This window comes from Camarhynchus parvulus, chromosome 2 (genome assembly GCF_901933205.1).
Source record: "Camarhynchus parvulus chromosome 2, STF_HiC, whole genome shotgun sequence".
Lineage (NCBI taxonomy): Eukaryota > Metazoa > Chordata > Aves > Passeriformes > Thraupidae > Camarhynchus > Camarhynchus parvulus.
In genome coordinates this window covers 143,847,455-143,867,411 of record NC_044572.1, presented here as the reverse complement: position 1 = coordinate 143,867,411, position 19,957 = coordinate 143,847,455, and the positions used below count along the sequence as shown (strand labels likewise).

The 19,957-nt window shown below is 44.1% G+C and overlaps 1 protein-coding gene across 2 annotated transcripts in view; it reads right to left on the bottom strand.

Moving 5' to 3' along the window:
* Positions 1 to 8,827, bottom strand: part of CCN4 (cellular communication network factor 4) — a 34,609-nt gene extending 25,782 nt beyond the window's left edge. The window contains exon 1 of one of the 2 annotated variants that reach the window (XM_030971562.1): positions 8,766 to 8,827. Coding sequence is in view for 1 of the 2 variants with exons in the window: in XM_030971561.1 (XP_030827421.1) it covers positions 8,556 to 8,603 (48 nt within the window). In the remaining variant the exon portion in view is untranslated. Of the gene's footprint in view, positions 1 to 8,555; positions 8,713 to 8,765 lie in introns of those variants that run through there. The other variant, XM_030971561.1, reaches the window with a different exon arrangement.
* Positions 8,828 to 19,957: the final 11,130 nt, after the last annotated feature.

The following is a 19,957-nucleotide window of genomic DNA, read 5'->3' as shown; positions in this document are numbered from 1 at the left end:
TGGGAATGAAACAAATTCAATTATTTAATAATTGTTCTATAAAATGTTACAGTTATCGAGGATGCAGAGGTTTTAAAGGAATCTCAACTTTGCTGCTGTAGGATCCATTTACTCCTCTGATCAAATGCTGCAGACTCCCAGATGATACTCTGGCAAGCATTTTAATATAGTTAATATAGTTTCTGTAGTATAGAAACAGTGAATAATACAGCACAAACATCTCCTTAACTGCAAGCAGACTCTCTGTATGATATGTATGGAAAAACTGACACAAACCAAAAAATAAAATACAAAGGGAGTGTGGGGTGCATATATGTACTATATATACACACACATGTAAACCACACAAAATTAAGCATATCATCTTTAAAAAGCAGAAACATCTTATTTGAGCCTGAAACTGGGTATGTAATGCATTGTTCCTCCACAAACCCAGGAGCTCACCCACACCCAGGCAGCTTTGGTGGGCAAGGAATTCACCAGCCCTCATAAGCAGGATCACACCACCCCTGTGGGGAACCCCAGTGCACTGAGCAACAACAGCACAGGTTTTGATGCAAAATCTGCAAATATAAGTCAAGCAACCTCCCAAATTCTACTACCTATGACCTCTTTGTCAGGCTCCAGGACTGCTGTGCCTCATAGAATAAATGTCATTTTAAAAATGTGCCCTTGGGACGCTATTAGAACAGTGAAAATTAATAGTGAACAGTCTCCATAAATGAACTGCAGTGTTAAATAGCAGGGATGTCATTTTATATTTAACTGCTAGGGTCAAATGTGGAAATAAAACTCACAGAAAGGAGCCAAATGAATTTGCCCTCATTCTCTTACTTCAGTGTTTATCAGCCCACACACAGATGCTGTGGGTATGATCCATCCTGTAAGTCCAAGATCTTGCAGGAAATATTGCCAGCAGTACTTATCAATAAATCACCTGCTGAATGGCCAAAGTAGTTAATGAAACCTGGCTATTTTCCTTATTATTTTTTTCCAGCCTTCCCTCCCCCTCCCTCATTAAAATGTAACCAAAGAGTTTTATCGTGTAATCAATTTGCAGATTCTTAGCACTGGCTGCAGTTTTTGTGGTTTGGTCCTTCCTTGCTAAACAGCTAAAATGACCCAGCTGTTAGTCTCAACCCCAGGAATTGGTAGCCTGAGGGCAGCCAGGAACATGTGCCATCCATTCAGAGGAGAATTTAATTCATCCAGTGTGGATTTCAATGTCTCTGCCTCCTTATCAGCCCAGATAGAGAGTTCCCTTTTTCACAGCTGATACAAGGTGGTGACCATAAATGTGAGCTATGGCCTGCTTGGCCATCACATACAGCCAGGAATTTACTGGTGGACTTGAAAAAACCAGAAAGGAGGATTTGCAAGCCCAAAACCTCAGCTACAGAGTGGCCTCGTGCCCACAGCTATGAGAATGCCAAGGACAAAGCAGGTGTGGCAGTGATGATGGCACAGGGATGTAGAGCACAGCCAGGAGATGCTATGGGATAGTCATGGCCCTTTCTGGGGAAGATCCCAGTCTCTCTGCAGAGCCCTGGTATATTATTGTTCACCCAGGGCCAGGAAGGCTGGTCCCTACGTGGATAAAACAAGTCTACCAGAGTCATTGCTTTGGGTGATTAGTGTTGTCCCCAAAAGGCATCAAACTGTGTTCCAGCAAAGCTCCATTTCTTACTCTAGATTCTTCTTTTCACAGGCCAAGGATATGCGTGTGGAGAAAAGGAAATGTCAGCAAGAGAAAAAAAACCAACCCCCTACCCATCCTGCCATCACTTATAACTCAAAAAGCTTTGGTAAGAAAACAATAAAAAGAAAAGCCTGATCATGGTGTGAAAAACTGATGGAGCATGGAAAGAATCAAAACCTTTAAGCCACTCAGAAATTCAAATGTGAGTTGCATTTACAAATCCTAGAAAAGGGAGAGTGCAACAGTTCATGCAGCTACAAATTATTGCTACCTTCTAATGAAAATAAAATCATTATTATGAAAATATTATCATTATTTTTAATAATGATAGTCAGTGGGTCATTCAGAGCAATTTTGGTCAGAGCTGGGAAGCCTGTGAGGGCTGCACTGTTCCTGGTGGCATACAGCTAATTTTCTATCAGGCATTGTACAGAATTACAAAACTGGTTACTACTCCTGACTTTACTGTGCTCTTTTCCTTGTATACAGATACTGCAAGGGTGCAAGGGGTAATGGGTTTAAACTAAAGAAGGGTCAATTTGGATTACACATAAGGAAGATTTCTGGAAGGGTGGTTGAACACTGGCACTGGTTGCCCAGAAAGGTGGTGGATGCTCCATCTCTGAAAACACTGATGGTCAGGTTGGAGGGCTCTGAGCAGCCTGGTTGAGCTGAAGATGCCCCTGCTCATTGCAGCAGGGCTGGACAGTTTGAACCTTAAAAATCCTGTCCAACCCAAACCATTCTATAATTCTTTGACTACACATGATATTTACATATTTCTGAATCTAATGTAAATACTAACTGGGTCAAGCCACACAGTTGCATGTTAGAGATGTAACAATAGAACAAATCCATCATATCTACTTCCAAGCCTTTCCCTGGAGATTATTTCAATGTGTTTGGAAGGGAAAGGGCAAGTTTACTTTGAGATGAGTAGGAGTTTGTTTCATGCTGGACCAAGAGATCTTGCTGCACCTTCCCATCACCAAGCATGAGATCTTTTTTCCAAGGAAATTCTGTGAATTTGCAATGCAAGCTCATGGGATAAGGTCGTTTTGCAGTGCTGGAATTGCTGTGTGACAGCAAAGGTTTAACTGTGCAGGTGTCCAGCAGCATCAGGGTCCAGGTGACTCATAACCCTCCATCTGTAGATGAGCCCACAATTATTTCTGCAAATCTCTCTCAGGTTTCCTTTTGGGCTCATTGCTTACCATCCTGGATTTCATGAAACTTGGCTTTCCAACTTGCTCATCTCTCATTTGCTTTATAGGTTAAGTGGAATGACAGACCCAGACTAATAAAACAGAAGAACAACATGGGAGCTACTGAGAAAGAGAAGAGGAACTGAGATGACCACAGAGTCCTGGAATGCATTACCAACCCAAGTATTAGAAATTCATTATTTGAGCTGTGCCACAAAGTTCAGCTTAAGTGCTATCTTCTTCCACAGCTATTTCAGCCTAAAGGCTCTCCTTTCCTTCGCCAACCACAAGAATATTTGCTTGTGGGACAGAGTCAGTGGCTAGCATCCACAGAGGTAAAAATGCCCTTTTATCCTTTTGCTTTCCCACACCTTGCCCAGATGCAAGGATTACAAAGCCCAGCAACAGTCTGTGAGAAAATAGAAGGGATTAAAAGGACTCCAGAAGCTCCACTCAGGATGCCAGAACACACATAAGGTTTCAGTGTGGATGCAAATAAAGAACAGAGCACCAGCAGAGGTACATCCCAAAGCTGGGAGACCACCAGGCTGTAGAACCCATGACCCTCATCCATAGCTAGGAAACTCAGACAGCACTGGAGAATACCTGCACAGAGCTCCTAAAGCAGCAGAGTCCCTTGACCCTGCAACACATCTGTAAAAATCAGATCTGTGATCTCCTGCAGCAATGGGGAGCTGAAGAGACCTCACCTCAGGGTGCAGCAAACCCTGGGTGGCACAACATGTGAGGAGGGAATGATGGGGAAATTGGGTGCTGGAAGTCCAGTCCAACTTGAACACAGAAAGGAAACAAATGGGTAGCATTTCTTTCGGCCTATCAACTACCAGTCAGTGTTTCTACTCAACAGAAAGGGAAAATTGTGCCTTTAAGATAAGGGCCTTAAGAATGAGGATGCTTGATCTATATCATATGAAAGCAAAGGGGGAAGCAGGAGGAATAAATTAATCCAGGATATCTACCCAAACCTCCTACTGACAAATCTGAAAGGCTGAGTAAAATCTCACCCTGCTTTCTGGCCCACACCATGAGACACTGTCAGGTTCAATATCCAAATGTATCTTCAGCTGAAGCTGTGGGTGTCCAGTTTTGCCAGGCCACAGCTGCCAAGGTTCATATACATTTCTTGGGTTTACAAACAGCTTCAATTCCACTCATGCATGAGAGCCAGGGCTGTCCAGACAGGAATGCTCAAGACCCCTCTGGGACACAGAGACATCCAAAAGGAGCAGTTCTCAGTAAGCTGAGCCCTGGCAAAATGTTAGAGCAACTCTTAACATGCTAACATGGGAGCCCAGAGCTTCTGAAGAGCAAATGTTCCGTATGGGTATTGAAGACTTCTGAAATTTTTGACCATAGCACCTGGGGAAGGCAGGAGAAACTAAACATGCATGAGTTCTTGAAAGGACAGACACACAGAATCATCATATAAATCTCACACTTTTGCTAAAATCCACAGCTATCACTTTTAACTAATGCCTTCTCCTGGAGAAGCCTCCCCTGAGGGCAGGACTGCTGCAGTGTGGAATGGGGACAGGACCTGTCCCAGGGGACATAAACAGGCACAGCTGCGAGGAGGGTGAGGAAACCAATCCCTGTCCACAGCTCTGTTGTGGTTGATGCTGGAAAAGATATTGTTTCACACTGCCAAAGAAAATTCAGACACTTACAGGAGACATGATGAAAGAAAATGCATCAGGTCCTACTTCTCTCAGCAGAAACTCTGTGTGTGTGTGTGTGTGTTTGTGTGTTCTGTGTGTACTTAGGAAGCATCTTCATCAGAAACAGACTTGGGTGGGGGCCTCTGATCCGTGTGGAGAACATTCAGTGCTACCTTCAGGATGTTGCCTTAGCAATGATTTCACTCTGCAAGGGGATGTGTGAGGGGGGTCTGCCAAATGAAAGATCAGCCTTGGGGAGGCCCTGTGCACAATGCAGCCATGCCCATGGGAGCTGTGCCTGCCAGCTCCAAGCCTCAAGATGTTAAATTTCCAGAGCTGAATCTTCAGCTGCTATAACCAGAGCAATTTAATTGCTGACTACAATTTATGGAAGTGTAGGATAAGAGCCCTTCAGAGAAGTGTATCCAGTCTACCTCTGGTAACCAGATGTTGTCAAGCAAGAGGGAATAGTGAGAAGGTTAGAAGGACAAGGCACAGCAATGTTGAACCTGTGCTGCCTGAGATTATCTGTGCATCATTAGCCATGGTGCAAACCAGGAGCATTCTGTCAAGAAGCACTTAACAGGTAAAGCTCAGCTCACCTTCCCTGGACAGCCATGGAATTCTTGCAGGGAAGAATAAAGGTGTCACTTTTTGTTTCTTTGTGTTTTGGCTTTGCTTTGTTTTGGTTTTTTGTTTATGTTTGATGAAAATATGTCTTTTCCTGGAAGAGCCCAAAGAAATTTTAAAATTTTTTCCTGCTACCAAATCCAAATATTTTAAAGATTAAACTCTTGGCTTTATATCTGTAAGATAAATCTCATAAAAGAAGGAAAAATAACACATTGTGGTTCTTAACACACAGCCTGAGGCAGCCCTGAGCCTCGGTCATTTTCAGTTACTATGTAGTGAAATATGTGTCCACAAATGAGATGGTGACAAATAAAACCATTTTTGAGCATCTGTCTCCTCCTTCCCACCCATCAAAGCCAAAATTTGTGTTTGTGGACCATGACTGCCAACACATCAGATAAATCAATACCTGCCTACTAGCAGATGTGATGAAGAACAACTTCTTTGCTTTCTTTCTCTGTTTGAGAAGCCTGAAGGTTTGGATTCACTCTATTATTTTTTATTTTAGATTGTCAGATCCACACAGCACCCATTCTTCCACTTCAAATGTTTTAGAAACCTCCAATGCTGTTCTTCCTACCTAAGCTCCTTTACTAATTTCCTACAAAGTGCAGAATAGTTTCTCTAATCACCACCCTGGTTTAGGACATTTTGTCCTTTCTGAATAAGTGGTCTCACATTTCTGAGTCATCAGGACTGGAGACTGAAGATGCTGGCTCTGACTCCTCAATGTGCAACACTGAAAGGAGCCAACACATCCAGTTTTAAAGTCCTTGCTGCAAAAATGACTCAGGCACTGAGGAATCTCAGCATGGTTGAAGGGACCTAGGCTCCCATGGTCTCTGTCCTTATATCTATATATATATTAAAAAAAAAGCCAACAAAGTATTTCAAGAAATTTTTCAAAACTTATGACTAAATTTCCAGCTATGTTCAGTAATTTTTTTCTTCACAAGCCCATCACCTGTGCAGTTTTGCCCTAATAAAAACCCCTGTTGATAAAATTCCTTAAGAACTGAATGACTGCTTGTAGTCTTTTTCTGCCCATAGTTCTTCCTGTATGTGAAGAGTGACAAGCCTCCAGGGAGACCACAGGGCTTTGCACAATGTGCACAGTGACCTGCCCGGTGCTACCACTCCAGGAATGTCTCTGCAGAGTTAGAAAGATCTTTATTATTGTTGTGATGATGCCAGCAAAGACAAAAACTATGGATGATGAGTTGGGACAGTGTTGGAGCTTTACCAGGACTCATCTGTTATGACTCTCATGACTTATCTAAAATATCTCATGAGCAGGGTGGCCATGCCAGCTAAATATTCACAACATCCCAAAATAATTGTAATATTCCTTGTTTCTTCATACAGCATCCTTAAGAATTCTCTGCTCCCAAAAGTCCTTTCAATACTCCATAGGCTAATACTCCCTCCCAGATGCTTTGCCCACCCACTCTCACTGATCCATGCTGTACACTTTTTTCATCCCTGTTTCCCCACTCCCTTGTATATGACAAACAGAAACCTGCTTTCCTCAGCCTACCAAACCCCCATCACATCCCAGCTCAGGCATGGAGAGAGTCCAGAGAAAGCCAGTTCATTACTGGGGAGAAATTATCCCCACTCAGTGGTTTCCAAGCACAGCTTTCTAAGTTCCAACCCCAAGGGTGTGTTCAGGAGGTGACAGCGTCCCCGAATGCCCCAAGGAGCAGCTTCACCTGCTCTGTTCAATGGGGAGCCTGAGCTGGAACTCTTGAGACCCAGGAGACTTTTTAGGCTTTTTTAGAACTGTTTTGAACTCTTTATAGATACTCTTTAAACCAAACATGCTGCTAGGAGTATCTGGATTGCACTCACTTGCCTACCCCCTCAGCAAGAGCGTGTGCCTGCATGTATTGACACATCCACAGAGATTTTCATGCCACAGCAGGTTTTTCACAAAAATCTTTGATACCAAAAGAACCCAGGACAACCCCTGCACAATTTTCAAGGCTTGCAGAGATCTCTTCTAGTGACAGGCTTTGGGGGCAGGGGGCACCTCCCTCCTTTGATTTTTTTTCCCTGCTGAACAAAAATCAGCTGCGGTAAGAACCAACTTCCCGCAGGAGCACAAGAGGTGCCGTTTGCCTGCCGTCGGTTTTGCGGTGTGTTTTATTTTACAGAAGCCGCCCTGTTATCAGCATCCACGCAGGACTTATCTCTGTGCCATCTGCCGTCACCCAGGTGTGCTGCTCTCCTGGTTTAGAGTCTCGCTGCATCTCACAAAACACCAGCCAGCCCCTGACGCACAGGGGATGCCAAATCCCCCGTGCAGAGCAGAGCAGGCGGTGCCACCCCGCTCCGGGCACAGGGATGCTCGGACCCCGCTGACAGTGTCTGGCTCCGGGAACCCCCGCCTCGAGCTGGGGAGCGCACACAGGTCTCTGACATCCCGGGGATGGGATCATAGAGTGGAACTCATTCCCGGGGTCCCCGAGGCTCCCTGAGCCCCGAGTGCAGCGCTGGATCGGGGATGGGGACAGGGATCGCTCACAGACGCTGCTCCTCCCGCCGGACCCTCGGCTGCCCGCGGCTGCTCTCAGCCCTGGCTCCCGCCCGGGAATTCCACCCGAGCTGCGGCAAGCACCGGCAAAGGCAAAGCAAAACTCCGCACCTTTGGGAAACGAGCGGCTTCCCCGGACCGGCTTTTCCAAAGAGGAGCGGGAGGAAAGCGGCTCCAAGAGATCGGGAGGGGATCAAACCCTGCTCCCGGGGCAGCGGCGGGAGCGGCTCCACCTGCGGGAGCGGCCGCGGCACCTCCGGGACCCGGTCCCGGTTCCCATGCCGATCCCGGTCCCGTCACGGCTTCGCCCCGCCCCGGTACCGGCACCGGGTCTGCCTCGGTCCCGGCACTCCTGGCACCGGTCGGGAACCTGCCCTGTCCCGTCCACACCGGTCCCTGACCGCCTCAGCCGCGCTGCTGGGGGGAATCCTCATCCTTCTTCTGCTCCACGGCACAAATTGTAACAATACAAAGAAAAAACACCCTACAGTTTTCTGTGCTGATCCACCTGGATGCTGAGAAGAGCTCAACTCTGAGACACTTCTCCATCCTTTCCTTTCCTTTCCTTTCCTTTCCTTTCCTTTCCTTTCCTTTCCTTTCCTTTCCTTTCCTTTCCTTTCCTTTCCTTTCCTTTCCTTTCCTTTCCTTTCCCTCAGCTCACCTTTCCCTCCCTGCTCTCACACCTCCCCAGATCTCTCCAGTTCCCTCCTTCCCACACAGCACACTCGGCTCTCCCAGCCCACCCTGCATTAAACCCCAGCGTGTTTGCAAAGGCAGGTCTCCCCGGCAGTTTCCAAACTCACCTGCAAAATGCTGCTTGCTGCTAGAATCCAGGGCAAAAGCCACCTCATCCCTGGAAGCCGGGATTAAATACATTTGATTGAACCCAGATTTAGAGCCGTTTTGAACAAAAACACCACTCTGGGGAATGCAGAGCAATCCTGAACTGGCAACCCAGCCTAGGCACTCTGCCTTTTTCTCTTGGCTCTTTGGGGATTTTATTAAAGACAGACCTGACGTCACAGTGAAGGACAAGCCCTGCATTTTTCCTCTGGAGAAACTTTTCCTGCCTTCACTTCTTCATTTTTGTGTGCCGTGTTGTCCCACCTCCTGCATTTCAGTGCATCGCCGTGAGCCAAAGGGCTCTTAAAGGGGAAGCGGCAGCGCCGGGCTCCAGCGCGCTGCGATTGTAGCTCAGCTCCGAAAGGCTCAGAGCTCATCCCTCATCTTGCTGAAGGCCTTCAGACTCTGTCAGTGTGGCTGGTACAGCAAGAAACGTTTGGCTTTACTGGTTACAATCAATGACGTGACACGTATACAATTATTCACAGATGTTTGATGTATTTGATTTTTTTAAAAGAGTGACTTCATTTGAAGAGCAAAAGGACATTTGTCCTACATACCTTGTGGGGAACAGTCTGGCAACTCCTTTGGGACTCTTCTCTTTACAGAGCAACCCCAGATCACACGATCCCCTGCCATGCCTCACATCCCCTCCATGATTTCAGTGGTTAGGAAGGTGCATCAGCCATATTAGACTTCTATCCTGTGCCAGCAGTGGGCATGACAAATATTGTCCAGGTATGAGAGTGCAAACCCCACCCTGAACTCAAACCTCACCCCAAACTCTCTGATCACCTGTATCCCTGCTAATGTGTGTCCTGATTTTAGCTGAGAAATGTCTGATGTATTTTTCTCCTTTTACTTAGGCACAGGTATAGGCTTTCCCCCAGTCATTCTAAATCTGAATTTGAAAGAATTTGAAATCTCTTTCATCCTTAAACTAAAATGGAATATTATAAGGAAAATGAGTGCTAGCAAAGGGAAGGAAAACCCTATTAAACATCTTCACAGGTCTTAAATGCAAGAGTTTATTCACGGCCTAAAATAAGTGTCAAGGTAAATTTAAATGTAGGCAAATCTTTCTTCTTGATGTGACAGACTGGGCAGTGATGGGTGGGTGAATCACTCTGATGGCCAAACTAGAACTGAAATATTTCCTTAACTTCTGCTCCGCTTTGGTTACCACCTGGAACTCAGGTGTGCCAGGTTGGGTTGGGATGAGCCGCTCCCAGCCCCTCACCCTAAGCAGCCATCCAACATAAGAGGGACATGGAGCTGTTGGAGTGAGTCCAGAGGAGGCTTCTAAGATGATCAGAGGGATGGGATACCTCTACTGTGAGGAAGGGCTGAGAGAGTAGGAGTTGTTCAACCAGGAGAAGACACCAAGAAGACCTTACAGCACCTTCCAGTACATAAGTGGACTCCAAGAGAGCAGGGGAGGGTCCTTTGGCCTTCATGTAGTGAGGGGACAAGGAAAAATATCTTTATGCTGAAAGAGGCTAGATTTAGATCAGGTATTAAGAAGAAATCCTTCCCTGTGAGAATCATGAGAGACTGGAACAAGTTCTTCTGAGAAACTGTGAATTCCTCATCCCTGGAAGTGTTCAAGACCACGGGCTCTGGTCTTGGATGGGGCTCTGAGCAACCTGGTCTGTTGGAAGATGCCCCTGCCTGCAGAAGGGAAGTTGGAATTTGCTGATCTTTCAATTCCCTTCCTACCCAAACTATTCTGTGGTTCTGTCCCAGCCCTGCTGGGTGTCTGGTGCTGTGTGGGGTTTGCTCTGCAGATTTGGCTGAATGCTCAAGGCTGGGGCTGACAGTGAGTGGGGTGGGGAGGGTGAGAAATCTGCTCCAGTGACTTCTGGTCACACAGCGGCTTCTACCCCTCCATGCTGTGTGATGTGGCATGGGGAGAGTAATGGTTTCACACCAGCTGGACAGGGGAGCTCTAAAAGATCGGTTTGTTTGTCTGGACAGACAGCTCCTCTGGGAGAGGATTCAAACAGAATTAAATCAAACTGAAGGAAGTTCCACAAGCTGTCTTCTTCCTCCAGTACCTTCACCCCTGCCACAGCCCCTTCCCAGGACTCACAACCCTGAAGAGCAGGCTCAGGATTGTATTTTCTGTCAGGTTCTTCCAGAACTATGTCTATTCTCCCTCCTCTATGTCCTCCCCATTTTTCCTCACTTCATTCTCTGTTTGTTCATTCCAGCTTTTTCTATTTCAATATTTCTCTCACCCTGCTGTCACCAGCCCATCCTTCCTTGATATTCTGCAGGGAAATGTAGCACAAACCCTGCAATCTTGGTGTGACCCAGGTGGTGCTCACCTGCATGTGGACACTACTGAGTGCCAGACTTTGGGGTCCAAATCTCTAATACTTTGTTAAGTGAAAGGAGCATTTTGAGAGTTCAACTCCTCTGACCTAGGTGAAAAGGCCTCTTAAAAAAAAAAAAAAGTGAAATTATTTGGGTTAGCCTAGGGTAAAAGGCTCAGATGTAAATCTGATAGCTAATATTTCATACAGATTGTGATTGCTGGCTTGGAGATAAAGGAGCCACGATAGCAGGTCTAACAAAAATAACTTTCCAAATGAAGGAGGAACAAAAGTTCAAAGCTCATGTGGTATCAGACTACAACATCAAGGGAAAGAGCACTTTAGAAATGACATAAATATGGCATTGTGTTGGTTTGGGTTTTTTCCCAAAAAACATTTGGTTATCTCCCACTCGTTGACTATTTCCCCAGTGTATTTCATTGCCTCAGCGAATTCCTTAGCAAATGCTGTGGTCGAGTGTGTCAGCAAGGATGAAGTCACCGAGATGTGGACATCTGGCTGTTTGAAGCTCCACAGGCCACCTCAGCTGGCTTGTGAGAGTTTGTCATGTGATGATAAAGCAGACACTCTGGTTTGGCTTGGATGAGACAGGGCTCAAGGGCTGGCCCTGCAGCCGCAGGGACACCCAGGGGCCTGAGCAGCCTTCTGATGGTGATTCCTGTGTGGGTATGGCACACTGGGCACTTCCAGGTGTGCCTGGGTGTAATGTAATTTCATTAAATCTCAAATTACAGGGACCTTTTGGCTCTTGTTTGGCTCTTTGACAGCAGCAGCCCAAACCTGGGCTTCTGTGAGCTCTCAGGTCCCTCAAAGGATGAGAGTGCTAAAAGAGATCACTGCAGTCCTGTGTCACCCTAACTTGATCCTGGGGAGTCTTGTGCTGACTGCAGTAAATGAAGCCTCTAAAGACACTTCTCTGTCTAATTCAAAGACTTCAATTTAAGATCTTCAAATGATGGAAAATCCACTTCATGTTTTGATGAGTTCAGTTACATTCACTATTAAACATTTGTGCCATATTTCAGTCTGAGTTTGCTGGTTTCATCTTTCTGCCAATGTCTGCTTGGCTGATGAGAATTCAGCGCTTTCTTCCAGCATATAAATATGCAAAGGTTCCATAAATCACTGCTGACTCTTTAATAAAACAAGGAAGCCGCATTGCTTTTAATTCCCAGTGTCAAATTGTTTTTTGGGAACTTGAATGTAATAGTTTTATGACTTTTACCTCTTTACCTTTCCATGAACATTATATATGCCCATGGCACTATCCATCACTCTACAGCCATCCACAGTGAGCAGGAAACAGGCAGCATGTCCCAGTTCAAGCTAGCTCTGATTCTGTCAGGCTAATGCTTTAATATCACTTCTTCCTCAATACATCCCTTATGCCTCTCGGCCACATAAGCAGGTTTCTCAACTTGACTTCATTTTACAATCTTAGAACAAATAAACTGGGAAATAGATTGATTTATTTTATGTTGTTTGATTTGTCTGATACTTTTACTGAAGGCTGTAGCCAGCCAAAGAATACGGGGACTACTAAGAACAGAAAGAGAGCTCAGGGAGGATGGGTGCTGTTTCCTCTTGCAAATGCATGGCAGGAATAGGTCCTTGTCTGTAGCTGATTTCCTTTGTAAATAGGTGAGATCAGAGTCTACCTACAAGTCCAAGGAAAGAAAAAAAAAAAAAAGAAGAACACCTTGGACTTTCCTGACTCATAAAAGGTAAAGGCTGAGTTATGGATCTGACTTTTAAATGAGCCAGACCACTAGCTGTGTTAGTTTCCTATCAGGGTGCTTTTTCTTCTGTGTTTCTCTTGATGAAGGTGACATCCCTTTCAATCAGCAGAAAGGCTGGGATTTAGGAAGCACATACTGGAATGGAAAGGGAGGTGGAGAAATCAAACTGCACCATCAATTATTGTTGTTGTTTTTGACACTACTTAGGCAGTAGGAAGGAGAGTTACATCAGCCTGGGCCTTTGAAATATGAAAGAAGCTTTACAAACCAGAGCATGTAACCATCTGTTTTAGCTGACTCTTGATAACATCAAACACCTGAACACTCGGCCAGCCACACTTAGCACAGGTAAATATTTCATTTTCAGAGATGCTGGCCTTTGCAGATAAGACCTGGCACCTGAGAGAAAGAAGCTGCAATACTGCAGTAAGACTCACTCTTTGTCTGTCTAAAGAGCCTTTCCAAAGAAGCACAGGAATAACACTGGATACAGAGCCAAGAGCTCCTTTTCTGCTGTTCAGCCTCGTGTCCCCCTGATACAGTGATGCAGAAGGTACCAGAGCTAAAGGGGTAAATCCAGCACTGAAATCCCTCAGTCCTCTAGAAAATGCCAGATTAAGGGATTTACCTTGGAATGTTACTCATCCCAGGTTTCCATTACTGAGTATGCATGCACCATGCTGTGTGGCTTGATCTCCTTGTGCCAGAATATTTTTGAGGCTGATCACACACCCAGCTGCTAAACAGAAAATCAGCTGGTCCAGGTAAACCAGCCTGACTGTCAGCACTCCAGGACCAGCTGGTCATTTCTCCAAAGAGCTGGTGTAAATCAGCTCCACTGAGTTAGGTGAGGCAGCAGCCAAGTCTGAAAAATGGAACATTCAATATTTAATTCATTCATGCAGCCAAAATAATTTATTCCCACCATTTAAGCAGGACTATTGCCTTTGAGGAGACATGACTGTGGTTTCATTCCCCATAAATAAAGTCAGATTTATTAGGACAGGTCTTCAGCTGGTGTCAATCTGTTTGACTCCTTTGATTTCAGCAGTACTAATCTGGCTGACAGCATCTGAGCTGTTCCACTGTGAGCAAAAATGTACAGGCACCAATGACAGTAGCTAAGAAACAAGTCATTAAAATACTGTAGTTTCTCATATGAAAGATTATAGAACTTTATATGACTTTTCAAATCCATGTTATATTAGATTTTCAGTTACTGATGGCAGCAACATTGTATTTTTCTTCATTGCCCTCAATAGCCTCACTACTGTGTTCATCCATTCATAACTTCTCAAAATTTAATGGTGGACATTTATGTGGGCAAAACACACACTCTGATGGTTTTGAACCACCACCAGGCATTTGTAACAACAACAACAGTACCCTAGGGTATCCAGTGTTTTTCCTGAGTAATTGTCTGTCTTAATATCTGCTCTCTAACCCCCACCAATTACTTAATTAAAGCTTTCAAATGGAACTTTGAATAAAAATTAATAACAATTTTTAAAAAATCAAGCACAAAACCATCACACAAGTAAGATACCAAGCTCTACAAATAATTAATGACCAAAATGAACAGGCCATAAAGAATGAGGAAACTGCCAGAAACACAAACTCCTAATAATTTCTTGTTGTAGAAAAGTAGTCTTCTGGAAAGAAATATTTACATAATATTTACTAACCATTAAAAGAAGCTGGCTTAATAATACATATTGAGTCTGAGCCTCAGCTGGTTTAAGTATGAAGTACTTGGAGTTGCATTGATTTGTGGCATTCATGGTGCAATGCATTATTCATAAATATTAGTTCAACTATTTGAACAAATGCAGGAGGTGCAGGGGAGGAATTAATCTTTGGGCTTGCCTCCTGCAGATGCTTTTCTTGATGCCCATTAAAAGAGAGGAAAATATATAGGCTAAAAAGCTATGGAAGCATGAAGAGTCCTAACAAATATTTTTGTTAGGACACACATTCTTGAAATTCAGGAATATTGTGCCATTCCTGAAATGGCACAGCTTGCTCCCTTTGTAGTTTTGTCAGCTTCATTATCATGGTCTCCTGGACAAGCAATTTTGTTACATGTTCCAAAAAGTGATGTCACCCACTGCAGATAATGTCCACATGCTGACAATTCTATTCTCTAGATCAGTGACCACAGAATTGCAAAATTGTACATTAATCTGGCCCTTTTTTTATTTCTACTAGTGCTGCAATATTCTGCAGTCTCTGGGATTGGCTACATGAGGAGGGAAATCTCCTCTGTTCTCCTGGAAATTCTATTCTAGGGAAGAATAGATTTTGAACTTTTCAGTCACACACTGAGGCTTCCCAGCACTGTAGATATATCTGTGAATTTCCAAGATTGGGTTAGATTACACATATATTTGATTGGGAAAAAACACAATCAAACAAGCCCATGAAATTGCCTTAAATGTACAAGAAGTAAATGAAGTCTATACAACAGAACCATCTCCTGTCTGAGATTGCCTTGTTTTTTTTGTTGGAAACCAGGTCTGCTCTTTCAGCCAAGTGCTGTTTTTAAAATATATTTTTCATAAATGCAGACAAATCATACTGTTTTCTTATTAAAAATAAAAGGAAATAAAAATGAAACCTTGTGAGATGTTTAGAAAAGTTATGAATAAATTCCCAAAAGATCAAACCTCAAAATATTTGAGAACCAAATATTTTCCCTCCACAGCCCAAGTATCCAAATTCTGCCTTCTAACTCTGGTAACATTTTATTCAAAGTTTCCTGTGGCATTTGGTTAGTAAACATTTTCCTTTCAACAGAGCTGCTTTCAGTCTGTGTTTCCTGGGGAAATGGAGCTTATGCAATCACTTTGTGCAGGTTCATGTCTGTCAGTCTGTGTGCCTTTGCAATCATTTCTGAGCCTTTTGGGCAAAACCAAGGCAAATTATGTCAGAAAGATGGGTATCTCACTGATGGTGGCATCTCTGCACTTTGTGAGAGGAGGCACAGAGGGAGATAACAGAGGCCACTGGAGTGTCACACTCTTGGGAAAAGTGAGCTGTTTATTCACACACTATTAGAGCCAGAGAAGCCTCACAGCTGAGACCTGTCAGTCTGCAGGAAAACACCTTCAGCTGGAGTTTGCAGTCAGCCACCAGACACAAATCTATGGGGAAAGTGGCTTTTATTGATGCAATTCTTACAAAAATACTGCTACTTTAGGCACACATGGCCCACGTGCTCTCAGGTTCTCATATTTTTATTTTTTATTTCTTGCAAGAAGAACTCTATACTTCCTTTTCTCCCACTTCATGCCAATATTTGTTCTTAATTTGATTTTGGTTATAAAAGCAAAAAGTTGAAAACAAAGGTATCCATCTTCACACTACTACCTTAGGAAGTAAAATATTAAGTCCATTCCAAATTCCTGCCTGGATGCTTTCAAAGTGCAAAGATACAGTCACTTTCTAATAGATAGAGTGGTTCTGTCTCAAGAAGATGAATAAATTGAGGGTCTGATGATGTGAGCTCTTTTAGACCTCTTCTCAGCAGAAGGAGGTCTAAAAGGGGAGCATTCAGAATATACACATTTTTATTACCATTGATAATTGTATTTGAAGCATTTAAAAAATATGACAATGAAGATAATAAACTACTTTTCCATGCCCTGGGAGGTGTTAATCACAATATCTGCTAGCATCCAATGTTAGTTTTACAAAACTGGGAGCATTATGACTTTGTTTCCTAATTTCATTTGGACACCGTTGCCAACACAACAAACCCAATGCAAAGAAAGGAACCAGGGCACAGGAGGTGATGTATCAGACCTGGGGTGCCAGAGCAGAACCACTGCCCTGAGCTCTGATCTTTGTGATCAGTTCTACTTCTTTCAATCCCTGCCTAGGGATAAAAATTTCCACCTTCTCCTGGTCTGAGGGCACCACACACAGTGATCACTGTTTCCCTCTGGACTTATTTTTCCTCCCTCTTCTCCTGTCACCCTTTTGGAGCAGAAGACATGATATAGACTTGTATTCAACCTGAAGAGAGGGAGAAAGGAGAAGGAGAAGGAGAAGGAGAAGGAGAAGGAGAAGGAGAAGGAGAAGGAGAAGGAGAAGGAGAAGGAGAAGGAGAAGGAGAAGGAGAAGGAGAAGGAGAAGGAGAAGGAGAAGGAGAAGGAGGAGATCAGGCTGCATCAAAGCACTGACCCCACATGCTCAGGGAAAATGTTGGTGCAGTTGATGTCTACCTTGGTCCAGCAAATGTTTTTCTTCTTCATCAAGTGAAAGAAGGATCTCCTGGGTTCTGGCAGTACTTCTTTCCCTTTAATATGGCTTTGGTCCATCTCCCTGTAATCTCACCTGAAGTTGTTGAGTCCCTGAGGAACAGCTGGGCTGCAAATATTCAGCCAGGACAGGCTTCCAAAAAAGAAATTTGGACAAGAAAGAAATTTGGACAATGTATTTTGGAGCACTATATGAGACCTCATAGGGGATCCACAACACTGTGTGTCTTAGGCTGCATTAGTTATCCCTGGGTTTAAGCACCAGAAAAATATCCAGAGGGAAAAGCCTGTAGTTCTCATATTGAGCAAAAATTGCGGCCAGCATGGTGTCTGGTGTTTGGGGGTTTTTTGTTTGGTTGGTTGGGGTTTTTAAAATTTGTTTTTTGGGGGTTCTTTTTCAGGTTCCTTTGGTTTTTTTTTTGTTTTGGGGTGGGGTTTTTTGTGTGTTTTTTTTTTTTGGTTGGGTTTTTTGTTGTTGTTGTTGTTGTTGTTTTTTGGGGTTTTTTTATTATTATTTGTTTTTCCCCAGGAAAACCACCTTTTTCCTTGCACAGTGCAGACTGTTGTCTTCATCTTCTGTCACCTCCCAAAGGCAACTCAGGAAGAAAAACATCTGACCCATCTGAAGCTTAAAGCAGTTGCTGAGATTACAAGTAAGGTGACCAAGCTGGGAGAGCTTTCATGTGTTAAAAACCTCTTGGCATTATTTATTCACCATGAAATGGGTCAGGGCTCTTGAAATGTGCCCAGGGAAAGTGTCCCCATAGGTGATGGAGGGGCCTGGCTTCCATCACAGGATACAGAGACGGAACACAGCTGCTGGCAAGGAACCTCCTCAGGTGGGGATATCACAACCTCTCTCCTGCCTCAGGACTACAGATCTTTTGGAGCAGGGAAGGATATGGGCTGAGAGCAGGGCCAAGGTCCTGAGCCTTGAGTGAGCTGACTCCAGAGATAAAGAGGAAAAATGGGAGGGAAAAGGGTTCAAGGGAACACGTCTGAGTACACAGTCAGAGGCTGGAAGAGACTAAAGGGTTTGTCTCATGTCTCCCCTGCCCCAAGGCACAGCCTGCATTAACTCTTACTGGCAGATGCTTGTCTAACCTTGTCTGTGGGGAGCACAGCCCCTTCCCTCTAATTGCTCTGCAGTGACCTGTTCCAAGCCTTTCCTCTCCTCAGAGAGTTAAGCCCAATCTCTACCTGAAATCTCTCTTGCTGCAGTGTAGGTCCACTGCTTCTTGGGCACACTGAAAAAGAAATCTTTTCTTTGAAGTTCATTGCAGAATTTCATTAATTTAAAGACATACATAAATACACTGCAGCCTTCTGTCTTTTCCTTTAAGGTGTCCCAAAGAGGGGCACTGGGACTATATTGGTTTCTCAAGGTCTGGATTGAAGGCACTTGAGACAGTAGTTCATGTTCAGACTCAGGTATTTATTATTTCTTACCAGTGAAACAGCCTCACAACCATGATTTCTACAGCCTTTCATAAGCAAGACACAAAATGGCTAACCATCTCTTGTTACAAGGTCTTTTAAGGCTAAACTATCCAATTAAGAAATGACACCTAGACTATTTTCCCTTTTAACCCAATAATTGATCCCTCAAAGCCCACAGTGAGGACTTTTCTGTCCAATTACAAAACACCACCCAGATCCATGAAGAAGAAGGAAGAAGAAGGAAGAACAACAGCCTGTTTCCACCCTAAAACCTCCATCTTGCTTCATATTTATTTCTATAGTCTAAAACCCCAAACTCTAAGTTTTCTAACCTGTGGTATCATACACTTCTAACCAACTACACACCCGTAATCCCAGTGCTATCAATCAATTTTGGAAGCCTCCTCCACAGCCTCAGGGCAATTACAGTGTTCTCTTGTGGGTTTGTGTCTTTAAGCACAAAAAGTTTAAAATTCTCAGCATCCAGGGTTCCAACAGGACTAGACAGAGAACCACTCTTTAACTTTCCTGGACTTCACTTCCCACTTCCATCTTCATGACCTAGACTACTTCTGCAGGAAGGCACCTATTCCCACTGTAGTGGTTCTCCCTCTGAGATCAATGACTACCAAGCCAAAACAGGCCCCACCTGTACAGCCACCACCCTGTTGTTCACCTCTGGGTGAGCCAGTCTCGTCAGCACTGCAGTGGCAGAAGAGTGAGGATGTCTGCAACACAAATTATATGCAAATTATAAGGAATCTGCTGGGATAAAATGGTTGAAAAAAGCAACAAAATCTCAGCATCATCATCCATCCTCAGGTATACCCTAGCAGGACAAGTAATCTGCAGGGCTTTACTTTTCCCCATCTATGTACTTCCCCTGTGCTAGATTTCATGTGATAAATGTGAATCCTGTTAATGCACCCTTGGAGAAAATAACCACCCTTGTCAGCGTGGTTCACATAGCTGAGGAGCCTGAGGCAGCTCCATGCCTTCTGCTCTCCTCAATGCCTTTAGGAAATAATTCCTTCATAGGATCTCCATGGGATCTTTTATTTTCAAACCTAGATTTACATCATCAGCAGATGTAGCCCTTATGTGCAGATTTTGAAAGACCCCAGCCTACATTCCAAAGCCCCCCTCCAGCTTTTCCTCCAGGACAAGAGGGCAGCACAGATAACCCCTGCTGAAGATAGCCATGGACATCACAGGGTGGAATCTGGGTTAGATTTCCAATTCACTTGAGCAAATTTCATGTGAAATAGTAGCAAAAGCCTTCCTACAGTCAAGGTGAAATCACACCACGGCAACTTCATTGTCTTCTACAATACATACTCTGTCTCCCATACCTTCAAGATCTGTCAAATTTGGTGCTCTTTTAATCATTATTTGATTTTCAGGGTGTTCCAAAATGGTCTGTTTCACTTGTTTCAATATTTTTTCTAGGTGTTGACAGTATGCAGATTGGTTGATAATTCCCTAGCTTTTCCTTTCCTTCAGAACATCAGACCCAAATCTGCCCTTTTCTCTTTCTCCTAGGTCTCACATATCCTTCAAGAGAGTGGCTAGCCAGTTTTGC